Here is a 16,467-nt window from a genome sequence, read left to right as displayed (position 1 = left end):
AGCCAGAGTCAGTGACAATAGGATTAAGACTTCAGGGAGCAGAACAGATACAGAGGGGAACAGAGGGAGGTCCCACATGCCTAGGTTCAGAGTGGGCTCTCAGTGAAGGAGGGGACTGGTTAGTGAAAAGACTCAGGGCATCATTTCAAAGCAGCCGCATCCCTGTGGCACAGAGTTTCATGAAAGACGGTATTCATGAAAATTTGAAGAATAATTTTACTTGATGACTCTCACACTTCAGAGAGTATTTGAAGTGCCAGTACAGACTTTTGTTTGTTTGTTGGTTTCCAAGTTGAAGTCCCATTTCAGTAGCACTAACTAACGAGAAGCAATGACCTACTTTAAGGGCATCCTCTGCACCAAGCCCTATGCTAAGGGTTTGCAAAGATTTTCTCACTTGCTCTTCAACAAAATTCCATGAGAAAACAAGATTTAGGGAAGTGAGGTGACTTCCATGGCCATAGTCATTTTTGTACAGTAGAAACTTGTGAGTAAATTCCTTAAGATGAAGAAAATTATCACCAGTGGGAAACTGGGTGTGAAGGGTAATCAAATATATTGTGTTGTTTAAAATTTGAAAGTAGTGTTCTGAATTTATTCACCAATTTAGCTAATTAGTCTTAATAATCTCCTACTGTAATCCTTGAATTTATTATCCAAAGTATTGAGGGAAAGAACGAATTGTGATCTCCTACAGATGTAAGTCATCCCAGCAGAATACTTTAATTCATTCCCACATGGTGTGCCAAAGAGCCTCTCAGACTATTCCTTTAAATGGTCAAGAGTGAAAGGCAGGATGTAGGCATGGTCAGGAGTGCGGGGAGGAGGTGGGATAGGAGCGAAAGCCAGCATTGTGTGAGAGAACAGCTTTGTGACAACTTCTGATTTATCTCAGCCTCCTATTGTTTAGAACATTCTGCTATTTATTACTGCCAGGCACGGTATCCAAGAATGGAGTTCCAATTCAGATAAGCTCTTATTCCTTGCAGCTGTTACAACTGTCTGTTGTTAGAGTCCTAAAGCAACAGATTCTTTGATGTTACTTTGTATGATTATAAGTAATTCCCTTTTAATTACATATTATACAGTCATCTAATTTTTACACTTTCTTTTCTTTTTTTTCCTACCGTAATGGACATAGAGAACACTCTAGACACTTTTCTTAGTTGAGAGCAATCTCCATACTCTTCAGTAAATGAAATGACATTCTTCACTTTGGGATTCATGTATTCAAGAGCTAAGTATATTAACATTTTACCTTCATCCCAGGGTTTCCTGGAAAACCAGAAGAGCCAGGTATCCCAAGAGGACCCTATTAAAAGAAACCAGAAAAGTGATCAGACATGTATTTTAATCAATATCTAAATAAGTCATCTTTTATTCTTTGATAAAATTCTGGTTTTGACACATAAATAAGAATAACCACTTAGTGATTTAAAATCACAAAAATAATAATGTAATTTAATATCTTCCAAAATTAATATGAAATATTGCTAAAAAACATGTCCTTTGGTACTAAACATAATAGGATTTCTAGTCCTAACATAGAAGATTAAGTCAGTAACAACCACAAATTGTTTAAAATAATTGGCTCCTAAAAAAGAGAAGTGTACTCTCTTTGTGTTAACCAATTAATGTAGATGTTTTAAAGATTTTATTTATTTATTTTTAGAAAGAGGGAAAAGGAGAGAGGAAGAGAGTGAGAAAAACACCAATGTGTGGTTGCCTCTCATGCACCCCCTAGTGGGGAGCTGGCCCACAACCCAGATATGTGCCATGATAAGGAATTGAACTGGCGACATTTTGATTTGCAGGCTCGGTGCTCAATCCACTGAGCCACACCAGCCAGGGTTAATACAGTTTTTTAAAAGTTGTGTTTTGTACCAAAATCTGGGACTATAATATAAAAATGATGCCTAAGAATTATCTAAATATTTTAGAGTGATTTTTTTTCAGGCTAATAAGAAATGCATATTTGACAAAACAAACAAGCCAGCAAAGTAGAATCAGACACATGGAAACAAAGAAATGACAGTGACCAGAGGGATAATGCGGAAAGAAGAGGAAGGGTCAAGTCAAGGAACACGTATAAAGGACCCATTGACAAAGACAATGGTGGGGGGGATTTAAAGTGGAAGGTGGGGAGTGGATACAGCAGGGGATAATAATGAGGGGAAATGGGGACAACTATAATTGAGCAATACAAAAACGTTTTAAAAATAAAAATATTAAAACTGTAAATACCTAAAAAAAGAAAGAAATGGATATTTGTCACTGCCCCCCATTTAGAAAGGCCTGCATGGAGTTGGAACCAATGATGTAAATGCTGGATTTAAAGGATAGGAGTGTAAGAGGAATTCCATTCCAGGTTATCCTGGTTCTTGTTTTAAAAACCAGGATAAATTTTAATTCCATCAGTTTTGTGTTTTAAAAAGCCCTTTTTAACTATATTTATTTTGTATACTTTTATTAATAAAAAGGGAGAAAATATCCTGAGGGCAAATAATTTCAAATCCAATTTGCCCTCCCAGCACTTCCCCAAGCTCCTCATGTTTTTTCATCTTTCTATCCTATGAACCATGTTCTAGTCTTGCTCGTTTTATACACTCCTCTTTTGAAAGTTGCTTCTCTTTAAGTAGTCTTCTTTGACATCTTTCTCTGATTACAGGTGTAGGTACTTTCTCCTCTCTGTCGCCAAAACCACAAGCTGTATCCTGTATTATAACAGTCAGCAATAGTAGTAAGCTACAATATTAATTGCTGTGTCTCTCTTTTTTGATAGATAAGTCCATTTTCAAAGACAAGTACTGTGTGTTCATCATCTTTCATTCCAAGTGGACACAGTAGATGCTCTATAAATGTTAATGAATGTAAAAATAGAAGCATGAATGAATGAATATGAAAATGGTACAACTCACCATTGGTCCAGGTTTTCCAGGCATACCATGTGCACCTCGCTGTCCCTAATTAGAAGAAAAAGAGACAAGATTCTACTCTATTTGCTCATAATTCATTAGCTTTACAAAAATGTCCGTGTTACAAATTAAAGAATAAATATCAAGATTAACAATAACCTTCCCAGTTAATAGAAATAAAAATACACATTTACACAACACTAGTAAGGTAGAAATACATACATCTGTCCTTACAGCAATAAGGAAGAAAATTCAAGATTGAAAGAAATGAAACAGATTATAATCCTTCTTTTTTACTTGAATGTATCACCTTCTAACAAATTAGCTCAAAGACAATTCAATTTTGAATACCTCACTCTTCTTAATAGCCATGTAAACTCAGAGAAGGAATACACTCTTTGCGGAAATAATAAAATGAAGCACACCTGCACACACAAGGAGACCAGGTAGCAGTGAACGGTGTGGGTGTCACCAAGCTCCCCCTTCAGCACTGAAGGAATAATTCTACCACTGCTGGAAGTTACTAGCTGGTGGTTCACAGTCGCCCCCACAAAAATGTTAGCTCTCCCAAAGTTATGCCCCTTCCATGGTCAATGCAGTGGTACAAGGACTGACCACATTCAAGAACTGAAGAATCAACTAGCCCTCAGAGTTCCCCTGGAACTGAGGACTCATGGAGGCTGAGGTCTCTGTTGCAGTTGTAACACCATTTAATTTCTACCTCTGACAAACCCTAGTTCTTTTATTCATTTCTTCACAAGTGTAGTTTCTGAAAGCACGCCCCAACAAATTTCTTGCATATGAGTCTGCTCCGATGCTATTTTCTGGGAAACTAGATCTAAGGCTTCAATACCTTTGGTGCAGGAAGCAGTATAAGCAGGTAGACCCTAAAATGGAATTGTTGATCTGGATTCTTCACTGATGAACTGTGAGAGACAGAGCACGGCTCACTGCTGGCATGCTGCAGTGATGTAGTAGTAAATATTGACTCCAGTAGTGAAATGAGATAGGCCACCAGTGCAAGGGAATGACTATGGGTGCAGTGACTCAGGCATTTGGGGCATTTTAGGAGAAAGGGCAGCTAAAAAGTTGATGGAATTGCATGGGTCTTGTGAGTGAATCCAGCAAATGAAAGGCTGATGGTGATTAATATCAATATAAAGCCCTTTGGCAACATTTAAAAGTATTGTAATCTTCTACAACCAGAGGGAAGACAAAGCTGAAGATCCAACCCAGGACTTAATGATAAAGGTTTAAAAGCTCTTGAGAAGGTTGAATTCTAAAACATGTAAAGTTTCCCAGCCATGATCACAGTCCTTGATCGGAAGGAATGGGACCTTGGTTTCTGGCACTGGAATATCTTAAGAACTTCAAAATCTCAGATACCCTGAAGCCCATGGGCCTGCAGAATGGCCCATACCCACTATTAACAGATTATACTTCTTCCTTGCTTAAAGATGATACAGAAGCCTCTAGTTTACCAGGCAACACACACCACTGCCACCACTGCCTGCCACTCCCCCTCCAGCCACCAGACCAATAGCTAGCATAAAGTTACAAAATAATGAGGTTGAGGAAGTGCTATTTCTCATTAAAAAGAGAAGAGACTCTACACCAAAAAGACCTACATTCTATACACTATGTAGAGGCAGGTTCCAAGAGAGAATTAATGGGACTAGGTCCTAAAGGTACTGGATCGAGAGGGACAAAATATAAAGTTAGAGAATTTTAATGATATGGGAACACTCTTCCATGAGACACATTTAACACCTTGATAAAACCCTGAGAGGTGATGTTAACAGGGGAGATGGTTCTTAGAAACTCGAAAAGAGCAATGGCCCACACTCGGTGAGTCAGAAATGCCGTAACTGCCAGGCCAATGGAAGAAGAAAGCTCAGAGAAGTAAACAAACTAGATTGAGCATCTAGTATTGGATCTAGGTAAAGCTGGATAAGGCAAGAGCTGATTAGACTCCACAATATTCTCCACATGCCGAGAAGACACTCTGCTTATCAAAGTGATAAGGAACAGTCTAGTGAGGAACTTCTAGAGAGGGTCTTACTTCTCTCAAAACAGTGCCCTGCCTTTGGTACCATTGGGAAGCTCACAAGAGGTTATCATTTGTGGGGTAATAGCAGGGGGTGTCATAAACCTGAGATTTTTAATGCTAGTGGGGATGACAGTCAAAATAATAGAGGCCACTTGGCACTCCTTAATTGTCAAAAACAAAGTGGGTGCCATGGAATAAACTGCAAGTCTCAAATATCACCAAGTCTAGCCTGACCTTCAGAGAATTGTGAAGAAAATTAATAGAATATGCCCCCCACCTAGGACTGAGGTACATGGACAGACAGCAAGGGCATTTCTCAATCTGTACATTTAAAATAGATCAAAGGCAGATGATCAGGAGATTCATATCTTTAAAAGGTAGCATTCATAGTACTTACCTTTTAGGATCATGATAAATATAAAGATATTTGAAGAATGCTTAGAACAAAATAAGTGCTTGATAAATGTTACCTATTTTTATAATGTTACTACTATTCTAAAGTTTATGTTTTTCCTTGGATTATATTCTACATGTTTTCATTATTTTCTTAATATCTGTAATAAAATAAACAGACAACAGATGTTCTGTGGTTATGTAAGATGTTAACATTAAGAGAAGCTAGGTGAAGAGTACACGAGAACTCTTTCCCCTCTTTGCAACTTTTCTGTAAACCTAAATTTATTTCCACAGAAAAATAAAAAAATTAAAATTAGGCAACCAGTACTATTATTCTCATTTAAAAAGCATATTCAGTACAGCATCTGAGAGAATTAGAACACACATACTTACAGGAGCACCCTGAGGTCCAAGTCTACCTCTCTCTCCCGGCATTCCCCGTGGGCCCTGTAGATAAGAGAGAAAAAAATACCTCTTGAAGCATATTATTTAAACCCTCTGGCAGTTTGATTATGCTACTCAAAACAACTGAGACTCAATATAATTGGCCACCCAGTAGTCATATTTCTTGGGGCAAATTGGGTTTTGAACACTCTACCTGTGGAGACATATAACCTACCACCTCTTACCTAAGTAGATTTCACTTAATCTAGTTTTAATCAGCTGAATCCAAAAGAATCCTGATTTGGTCACTGAGTATATAGGGGAAAAAATAAGGGCACTCACAGTTAAGAAAAGTAATGAAATGCAGGAAGATTTTCTATTTGAAGGGTGCAGTTGTTACAAGGTGCTTGCCTGTCAGCTGGTTAAACAAAACTATTTCACCAGCAAATATGTTTTCCATGTCTTTTTGTTTATTTCATTTAAACAGTCTCTTAATATAATTTAAAAGGCAAAGAAATAACAAAGAATTAAGTTGATACGTACCACAGGACCCATAGCACCCATTGGACCAGTAGGGCCAGCTTCACCCTAAAGCAAAAATGAGATCGCATCACAATATGAGGAACCTATGATTGACATGCACATCATTTTGTTCTATGTGGGTATTTTCAAAACGAGCATTTGAAAAGCATACTTCCCATGAAGGACCTCAAAAGTCTATTGTGTTACTTTTTCTAAAATGCAATTAAAATTTTGTTTCTATAGAAATAAGTCTAAAATAAAATTGGTGATACATTGATGGAGCTATCATACTTAGTCACATTAATTAGTATAAAAAAAGTAAGTATTTGTCTATATCTGATAATACTTTAGCTCAAGTAAAACTTTACAAAGCTAAAATTGACTGTAACATTTCTTTAGGCTCTATTATAGGAAGGCTAGAAATAAAAAGTTTAAGGCCAAATGTTTTTGCATATACTCAACTCATGATATTCCCCAGTAAAAAGCCCTCTGCACCTCCTTGATCGTTTCTCTCCCTCTACAAGCATAAAAAAATTGGAGGCAGAAGCAATGGCCAAAAGGCCCCAAAAGTAAAAGGACAGTAAATAATGGGGTAACGAACCATGTAATCTTCTCTGATATGTTTAAAGAAGAAAACAGAGTGACTATGTTTGAGGTGGTGGATTCACAGTACCATGTGTCACACAGTGATGACCACCCTATGCTGACAGAAACTCGGAGCCACAGTGACCATTCCTGGTGGCAAAGTTAGGTCATTTCTTGTATCCTGGTAAATCTATTGCAACTCATCTATGAAAAATTACATTTATCTACTTAACTGTTCATTTTTTATACTCCTCTTTCCTCCAGACTTATTTAAGGGGGTTCTGAAAAAACTTGTGGCACAAAAAGTATGAGCACCCAAATGCTACAGTGAGGTTATACTGCGGCACTACACAATCACCTTGGAACCAGGAGCTCCAACTTCGCCTTTAGGGCCTTCGAGACCTTTATGTCCCTGAGAAAAAAAATATAAATTTGATTTTACTGTTTTTTTAAATTTTCAGATGCATAAAAGAACCAGAAATAATCTTACAGAAAGTGACTTATGAAAACAGATCTCAAACTTAAGGCTGTTACTTGAAATGTTTCCAAATTCTCAACATTTCTGAAAATCTATTGAAAGAAAATTGGAGTTTCCCCCTTTAAATAATATTTTCAATAGGCAATGTTGTCACCTTTCAAACTTTTTGACTTCAAAGAAATATAATCTATAGCTATAAATAAAGAACTTATAAGAAAATAAATAGTTATTGAGCTCATATACTTACAAACTATGTGTTATATAGATGGGTGATTTTCAAAATATTTAATAACTATCACAGTAAGTATAGTAGCAAGCATTTTAATCAGAAACTTATCCACTCAAAACAGAGGCCAACCAGTATATACTGAGTAAATATTAGCCATGCTTTCAGATAGATAGATAATTTCTATCCAGGGTTTAAAGCAAAAGTAGGCTTATAGTTGTTCATACAGAAAATAATACAATAATTAATAAGCTCTGTGTTTTGTGTACTCACAATTGTAACCTACTTTTGTCCCCACCCTGTATATGTACCTAACATGCAATATTGTATTGGCAAAAAAGTTCATTTAGTTTTTTACTTATAATGACTCTAGTAGTGCTTAGTTGTCTTTACCTTTATTCAAAACAATTTAATAAAATTTAACAAAATTGTTTTGAATTGAAACAATTTAACAAAATTGCTTTGAATTAAGATTGTATTGTGACAGCTGTCATACCAGCATGCATTTAAAAAACTTTAAAAAGTGGTGAATCTTTGTGCAGTCATTTTAATATTGAAAAGGAAAGAAGATACACATTTTCAGCATGTCATGCTTTATTATTTTAAGAAATGTAAAAACACAACTGAAAAGCAAAAAAATGATTTATGCAGTGTATGGAGAAGGTGCTGTGACTGATCAATCATGTCAAAAGTGGTTTTTAAAGTTTTTTGGTACTATTGACATTTTGACCAAATAATTCTTTTCTGTGGGGCTGTCTTGTGCATTGAAGAGGTTTAGAAGCACCCCGGGCCTCTACCCACTAGAAGCCAATAGCAGGAAATAGCTGACATATTAAAAATACACAAATCAATGAAGTTATTGGTGAAAATGAAAATGTCTTTTACAGAAAAAAACTAAACAAACATTTTTGGCTAGCCCAGTAGTTACAAATTAATGATCTTGAGTCATGTAAAGATAGAAGCATTCTATAGCCTTCCAAATCTAGCTGGGCCTGGCTCTCCTACCATCTAGCACATGCTCTAGTGTTATGTCACTTACTCCACTATGTAGTAATTGACTGTTTTCTTAACCAAATCCCTTGCTAGCCTGAAGCTGAAAGCTACGGATGTTTCTTATTGATCACTGTGTCCTCTTGTAGCACAGTGTTCTGTGTATAATAAGAACTCAAAATATATTTTATAGAATCAAACAAAATTCAAAAGAAATGTAAAACAGCATTGTCATTTTGGTAACCTCAGATGACTACTGCATCCACCACCACTAGGACGACTGACAAATGTAATTGTAAAGATTCTGAAAGTAATGCTCTGTAGATACTGCTCAGTAAATCACAGCATCCAAAAGGATTACAGAGGATTGCACTTACTCGTTGACCCTTCAGGCCTGGAAGACCAGGAGCTCCAGGAAATCCCCTAGCTCCCTGTGGGGGGTGGGGAGAACATATAAGGCATTTCAGAATCATTAATGAGAATAGGAAATTCCTTAAAATACACCCCCCCCCAAAAAATATCTGGCACATAGTATTGTTATTTTTTAACCAATAAAGCAGAGAAGAAAAAAGAGTAGTATGTGTTTATCTACCAAAATACATCTAGGTGAGCAAAACTTAGCAAGGCGCAGTGTTGAAATGGAAACACGACTTACACAGAGACAGGGACAAATGCGAGGTATTGATTTGACAACACTTTCAAAATTTCAAATAATGTCATTATGTTATTAATAAAACAAACAAAAAACAAGAAAATAAGCCTGAATCAACATAACTAGTGTCTAACTCAATTAGGTCAATGTATAGGAAGGAGTCAGGAGAAAAATTAAGGAAAAATATGATTTCCTTCCTTCATAATGTGCTTTATTTGTGGTAAAAGAATAAATGCATTTGTAGCAGACAATGTGTTTTATTTTCCCTTAACTTATAAATATTGGCAGTAGAATATGATTAGAAAGATTATATTAAAATGAATAAACAGAAAATATTTAAAGGCAAAAGATAGAAGCTGGTAGATTTATAATTGTTTAAAAACTGAGGAAATAAAATATCCAACAGAAAGGAAAGTCAACAAATACAGACAAATACAGAAAAAATGGGCTGGTTTCTTGGCAGTAATTTTTAAAATTTTGTTAATAGTATACATACTTTACCTAAACATACAAAATTTAAAAAATAGAAATCAAACAAAAAATCAAATGCAAATGGAAAGACTATTATGAAATGATGCTTGAAAGTTTTTCTTCATAACGTCTTAAAATAGTTAAGGACCCAGTGACTTTTTCATTTATTTTCAATGCCTGTAATAAATTTGGTTTTGAAATGAATGCCATTACCACTGCCACCAGTAGACTGAGCACTCAACAGCACAGGTTGATGTTCTCCACTATGATCAATTATTATTATTAATCAGCATATCCCTGGCACTAAGCCTTATTCCTGACTAGGGGGCATCCAATAAATAATCACAGAATGAACATCTGAATTAAGAAATGGTTTAATATTTCTTTTAACACTCAAAGCACTTTCCTGAACCTTTCTTAAGGAAATTCGCTGCACCAGCACGATCTTACACAGAGAGCAAAATCCATCTGTTTGCATTATAGCCTTCACTAACTGTTAATTAAATTAATGAATACATAACTCAATACATAAACTTTATATGATAAAAGCCGAAAAGTAATTCCTCTGTGATTGGTTGCAGGACGTTTCTGCAGTCTGTTGGGGGAGGGGTGTTATCACAGTCAAACCATTGCTGTCTGAACAAATAAAATTCCATTAGTTCTTCTGTTTACACAGCCCTATTTAAAAATTCTTTCTTTTCGGAAACTCCCTTTAAGCTTTTCCACTGGAATGTACCCCTTTGTTGAGATTTTCCTGCCCTCCATCCTGAGCAGGAAACACAGTACACATCCATCTAAGCCTATAGGGGAATTACTGAGCTATGTTATTTCAAATAATTCGTTAACTCAGGAGTTTTTGTGGTCTGCAAGGGAATTCTCGTGTGATTACATAGCTCCATAACAAGAAAATGAACCAGATGTACTAGCGCTCATAAACTTTTCTCATTCTGCTGACCGGAGACTGTCCTCACACCCCAATCACACACCGCTGCGCTGCACTTGCAGAGCACATCTGGGACATGCTGGTGAGGCACGTTTCCTCCCGGTGGAGGCTCCCACACTGCAGTGTGCAGGAGTACAGCGGGACGGGGGGCTGGTTGACACAAACATCTGTGCTAATGACTAAACCACATGACCCTGTCTGCACTGACTTTCCAGGATGATGGGGGAGGAAAGGAAGGAGAGAAAGGAGCTGGGAACTGGTTTTATATTTGAAACTCAATAATCCTTAGAGCCCTGTAAATTCCCTTGAAAAATCAGCATTCATTGTTTTAAAAAATCCCAGTATTGGACTTCATCGATTTTCAGAAAGTAAATGGCCAGGACTTCAGTATCGTTGGATGCATTCAGTGATAAAAACATTTGGAAAGTATAGAAAGTATAATAAGTAGAAGGCCAAAGCAATTTAGGGGATGTTGAACAAAGAAAAACTTTAAGAGCACAAATGTTAGAGGATTTTTTTTTCTTATCATTCTCTGATTTTCCCCATTGCTTGTGTAGCACATCCTAGGGGAGGGCCTATCAAAACAATGTGAGCGAAAACAGAAAGGTGGGTCAGAGGGTGGCTAAGAGGGCTAGATCCTAAACTCTGCTGGGCTGGGTTGCCAGGGCCTGTCCCTGCAGTGATCCAAGGGAGAAGAAAACAGCTGTGTTAGGAGTGCTGGCAATCAATGTATCTTGTCATAAGTTTTAGGGCCCAGAACATCAATCAAGAATTTCAGCCAACATTAGGGTTTGAGGAGCAGCCAAAGAGACATCTTGTCCACAATTTATGGCCCCTAACAGATAATAAGTCTGTTCCTTTTCAAGCTGTTGTTTTCAACATGTGAACAATACAAAACAAAAATATTAAAAGATGGACAATGATAAACAGGATTGAGATGTAACATATAAGTGCATCAGACTAGTGATTATCTGAAAATCTGATGTGTAGTTTGGAGATACCCATGTTAGAGTATCATAAAATCCTCTAGTTCTACAAGGGTATTTCATATGCTACAATGCAAAGCAGGAAATTAGAATTATCATTCTGGCAAGATGTCTTGTTCCACCATGAGAAGACACTGTATCTTGGTAGTAGTGTCCATTGCACACTATTGTATTGATAAATATAAACTTACTGGAGATCCTGAGAATCCCACTTCACCAGGATTTCCATTTCTACCAGGTTCACCCTTTATGGGAAAAAAAAAAAAAGCAAAGGGATTAAAACGTTCTCTTCTGAGACTAAATGACAAATTCATTGCAGATCAGAAGTCTTCTTTAGAAAGCTGTGTTCAATACTGTGAACAGTATAAAAACACTGAGCTCTATTTTTTAAGGCAACCCATTCTTGCAAGTCAGTTTATGATGCTTTCATTAATATATCAAGAAGAAATGAGTATAAATAATACTGGCCTGACTTAGCTCACCAACATTTGTACACATGTACATATGAATAAAATTCTATATCAACATATGGCACTGAATTAAACAATAATTTTTAAAATATTACTTGCCATTTATTTTCTTGTTATAAAAAATAATAACTGCCTGAGATATTTTCCTTATGCCCTAATTCAATGTAATCTGCTTAAATAAATCACATGACAGATAAAGAAAAAATATTTACTTAATTTAGTATCATATAGAAATTGATGGCCTACCCAAAACTTTATCCTCAACTTTGGTACAACTAACAAAAGATTCCAAAAACATAAATTTGTTGCTGCACTCTGTTCTTTGATCACATGATTTTAATATTAAAATGTGAAATTGAGTCTTAACTGTAATTAAAAATTCAACTGAAGAAATGACTTTTTCAGCATTGGAGAGTGATATTGATGCTAGCCCACTAACACATTTTAAAAATCCATTTAATGACAACCTCATAATATTGTTGCCATTAGAGTAATAAATTTTTCCTTCAGATCACTTCAGAGGTTCCATCAGCAAAGGCTGAAGCTATTGTGACAATTCCAGTATCTCCTGGAGAAATCATAATGGAAAACTTGGGGAATCTCGGGAAAGGGACAGCACCTAATACTGTATTACCATCAAAATTAAGATCACTTTAGATTTTGTAAAATTCCCTTGTGAGCTCCCTAGTTTTGACTGACGTTAATGGAAGCTAAAAGTGGGGGAAATGAAAGGGAATTAATGAATAACACTCATGTTAACACTGTAGCTCCTTCTTAGACTCTTTAAAAATTTCAAAGGGAAATGAAGGAAGGCAGCATACATCTTCACCAGGTTTTCCAGGAGGGCCCTCTGGTCCACGTGCACCAATTGGACCCTAGTAACAAAACAAAAGGAAAAAAAGAATATTTACCTGTTTTTATCTACTCCAACCAATGACTCAGTCCAAAATATTATTGAGACAAATTAAAAAAAAAAACAGAAAATAGCTTCATTAATATTCTGAATTTTATGTTCTATCACTCATATTACTTGCTCAACAGAACAAGTTTGCATTCACAAATGCAAATATCTCAGCACTATCAGCTGATCCTTTTCAAAGTCTCAGAATTTAAATACTCTGCCACAAGAAACATAACTTAAACACAATCTGTAATACAGAGCCCATGAACTGGACTGCAATTTCTTGCTACATAAGTAAAGAGCTGGTAAAATAAATAACTCAGGACACCGTTATCATGGTGGACCCATATTTAACTGCATCTACATGCTTACTTGACATTTACCATTGGTCCAGGTTCACCAGGTTCACCAGGAGGTCCTGTAGGGCCAACGCCACCCTAAAATTGAGAACAGATTATATATATATATACAAACCACAGAAAAAAACAGAACACTAAATCCAGAACACTAATTCAGAACACTGAAGTATAGTGCTATTGTTCAAAGTGCTGGCTTTATCACTCTCCAGTTGTATGACTTTGTGTGAGTCACATACTCTGTCCATACTTCAATTTTCTAATCTATGAAATGAGAATAATATGGTACCTACTTCATTAGGCTTTTATATCTATTTAGATAACTAATGCATATTAAGAACCTAGAATAGTGCTAGCAAAGCGTGTTCAGTCAATGGTAGTTATCATCATAATATTTTTTTCTTTTTTCTCCTTTGTCTTCTTCCTCTTTCTCATCTTAAATAACAACGTATTTTCTATTCACCAATGGTAGTAATATAAACTGACTTAAAGTAAAACTCCACACATATGATAAGGACAATATGGTATTTTTGACTGAGATAAGAATTCTTTTTTATCTTTACTTTAAAAAATTATTTCCTACTGCCTGTCAAATCACTACAAAATTAATATAGCTCTATCCCACTACTTCACTGGTATTTTACAGGCTACAGAAAAAAGTTTAGTATTATGATCTTTTTAAAGATTCCATGAAGTAATCACCCTGAATGTTATTTCTAACAATACCACATAGTAATTGCTTTCTACAATCTGATTTCATAGCCTCAGAGTTGGCACATAACCAATTATGAGAATTTTCATCCTGACATGTTATTTCAGATGCAAAGGCACATAAAATTTTTTTGTGTTGAAGATCAGTAACCTAAAAAAAACACACAATAAAACTTCAGCCCCACAAGCAACTTTGAAAATCATACTGCATATATTTCTAAGTGAAAATTAATTCACTATAACCCATTCAAAATAAGGACTACAATGTGTAATTTAAAGACCAGCTCAAAGCAGTCATGTCACAGAGGCTTGCTTATTTATTTATTTATTTATTTATTTATTTGCTATGGTTGCCATTTAATTATAAAAATACTTACTTGCTGCCCTTGTAAACCTGGAGGTCCCCTTGGGCCAATAGGACCCTTAAAAGCAAATGAGAAGAAAAGTTGTATACTGTTAGTGACAACTAGGTCAAACATTTAAAAAATGTTTAATCTGGAAAAGCTTTAGAATCTGGAAAAGTGAACTTTTGACAGTGGAAGATGATGACATTCTCCATCTGTGCACATCTGGAATGCAGCTAAATTCAAGAAAATTAAAGCTGGGATAACATTTGGGTGATTTTATGTATACTCTCGGTGCCACAAAGAGAAATAAAGAATTTGCCTGTGCACACCCAATGCCTTCGGGACGAGAATGCGTGCATGCTTGAGGAGTGGTTCTGTTAAAACAGAACATCTGACAAAAGAAAACTCTTGGCAGGCCTAAAGGAGTTATCAAGCTGACTATTTAATTCTTCGGCTTCACAGCATATAACTCTTATAACGTAATTAAGCAAGTTGAATTAAAGGCTTATGAAAACATCAGAAATAATGACTAGATTATTTGAAATGTAAGTTTAAAAATTTTCAGGGGGCTGAGATTTCTGGACTATTTCTTTCTTTCATAACATAAACTTAAAGCATCCTCACAGGCTTCCCTCGTTTAAACATGAAATGACTACACTGAAACATAGCCAAGGGAAGAAAAGGAAAATGCAATTTAAAAAATGGTTAATATGTCTATACAATTTTTAATGTCATACTTTAAAAAGTAAATTCAATTAAATCAAAATCAAGTTTGTTCTTAAGGTAAAAACTTAAATTTTTGTTTTGAATTAATTAGATTTTTAGCTAGTAAGAAAATTAAAACTTCATTACAAAAACAAATACATGTAAGTTAAACTTCAAATGAATTAAAACTCATATACTTCAGAAAATTATCCCAAGATAATCATTGATGAGAGCATACCGCTAATGACTTAAATAATACATACAAACAATCCCGGCCTTAAAAATGTATCTAAAATACTATTAATCTGGAATGCTTTTGAACTATATTATGAGTGGAAAAACATGGGAGAGTTAGTTTTAAAAGTACTAATTCATTCCGTGAGATTTCACTGCTCCAAATACTGAGGTTAAAGTGTCTACTTAAAGAAAAATGGGAAACTTTCTGGCTGTTGAAGAAATTCAAAAGAGAATGGGAATGGTCAGTAGGTTCTGGAAGGAAACTTTAAAGTTGTTGCTATAGGTAGCCAGAGAATATTAAGAAAACTAGGAAATGATGAAAATAAAACTGGTTAACTTGTTTCAAATTTTTGCCAAATCACTATTTCTAACAACACCATCAAACCCTCTTTGATGTGGTACTGGTGGTTATATGTTTTAAAATTCCTTATTTTCTTTAAATAATAAATGAAATATATAGACAGTCCTTTATGAGTGTCGACAAATACTTTGCACAGTTATGAATAGAACACCTCTGGCATTTAACTGCCAGAGGAGGGCCTGATAAATAAACTGAATGAATGAATGGATGGAGATGTTTAAGGAGACATATATTACTCTTAACAAACTGAGACCTCTCTTTTTTAAATGTTTTTTTTCAAAGGTACTTTAATTATCAGTAAACTTTGCACTTACCACTGAGCCAGGCATCAGGCCCATCTGACTCCCAAGGCCAGATTTTTCATCCAGCCCAGCCATCTGAGCTGAAAATGGCTGGAAAAAGCAATGTGTTGACATTATTTCCACAATAAAAGATGTATATCAAAATACTTGTTAAACTGAGACATGTATGTAAATTCTCTGGGATTCATATAGAATGGCCCTTCTATGAATCATTTTAAACTTTTGCTTTAGAGCAAAAAAAGACTCAAGTTGTTGTTCATTGTATGTGTTTTTAACTGAGCAACCTTCCACGGAGTATCTTATGACTATGCTGTTTCAGAACAACTATTGCAATGGGCCAAATGTCTGATACTTGATAAAAGTGTGACTCATTCTGTTAAGCATTTAGCCACTCTCATCAATTTCAGTTGTAAATCCCTTTATCTGATTCCTTCCCAAGGTTAGAGCCTGCCAAACATCTGAACAGAGCTGAGAGATGG

The 16,467-nt window shown here is 35.6% G+C and overlaps 1 protein-coding gene across 1 annotated transcript in view; it reads right to left on the bottom strand.

Moving 5' to 3' along the window:
* The window catches only part of COL5A2 (collagen type V alpha 2 chain), a 141,550-nt gene that overhangs the window by 39,767 nt on the left and 85,316 nt on the right, over window positions 1-16,467 (bottom strand). The window contains exons 8-18 of the mRNA XM_028508718.2: window positions 16,001-16,078; window positions 14,414-14,458; window positions 13,353-13,406; window positions 12,890-12,943; window positions 11,790-11,843; window positions 8,924-8,977; window positions 7,211-7,264; window positions 6,289-6,333; window positions 5,755-5,808; window positions 2,919-2,963; window positions 1,259-1,312 (exon numbers count right to left, since the gene is read on the bottom strand). Of these exons, the coding sequence (XP_028364519.1) occupies window positions 1,259-1,312; window positions 2,919-2,963; window positions 5,755-5,808; window positions 6,289-6,333; window positions 7,211-7,264; window positions 8,924-8,977; window positions 11,790-11,843; window positions 12,890-12,943; window positions 13,353-13,406; window positions 14,414-14,458; window positions 16,001-16,078 (591 nt within the window). The remainder of the gene's footprint in view (window positions 1-1,258; window positions 1,313-2,918; window positions 2,964-5,754; window positions 5,809-6,288; window positions 6,334-7,210; window positions 7,265-8,923; window positions 8,978-11,789; window positions 11,844-12,889; window positions 12,944-13,352; window positions 13,407-14,413; window positions 14,459-16,000; window positions 16,079-16,467) is intronic.

This window comes from Phyllostomus discolor, chromosome 4, assembly GCF_004126475.2.
Source record: "Phyllostomus discolor isolate MPI-MPIP mPhyDis1 chromosome 4, mPhyDis1.pri.v3, whole genome shotgun sequence".
NCBI lineage: Eukaryota > Metazoa > Chordata > Mammalia > Chiroptera > Phyllostomidae > Phyllostomus > Phyllostomus discolor.
This window is presented reverse-complemented; position numbering and strand designations above follow the sequence as displayed.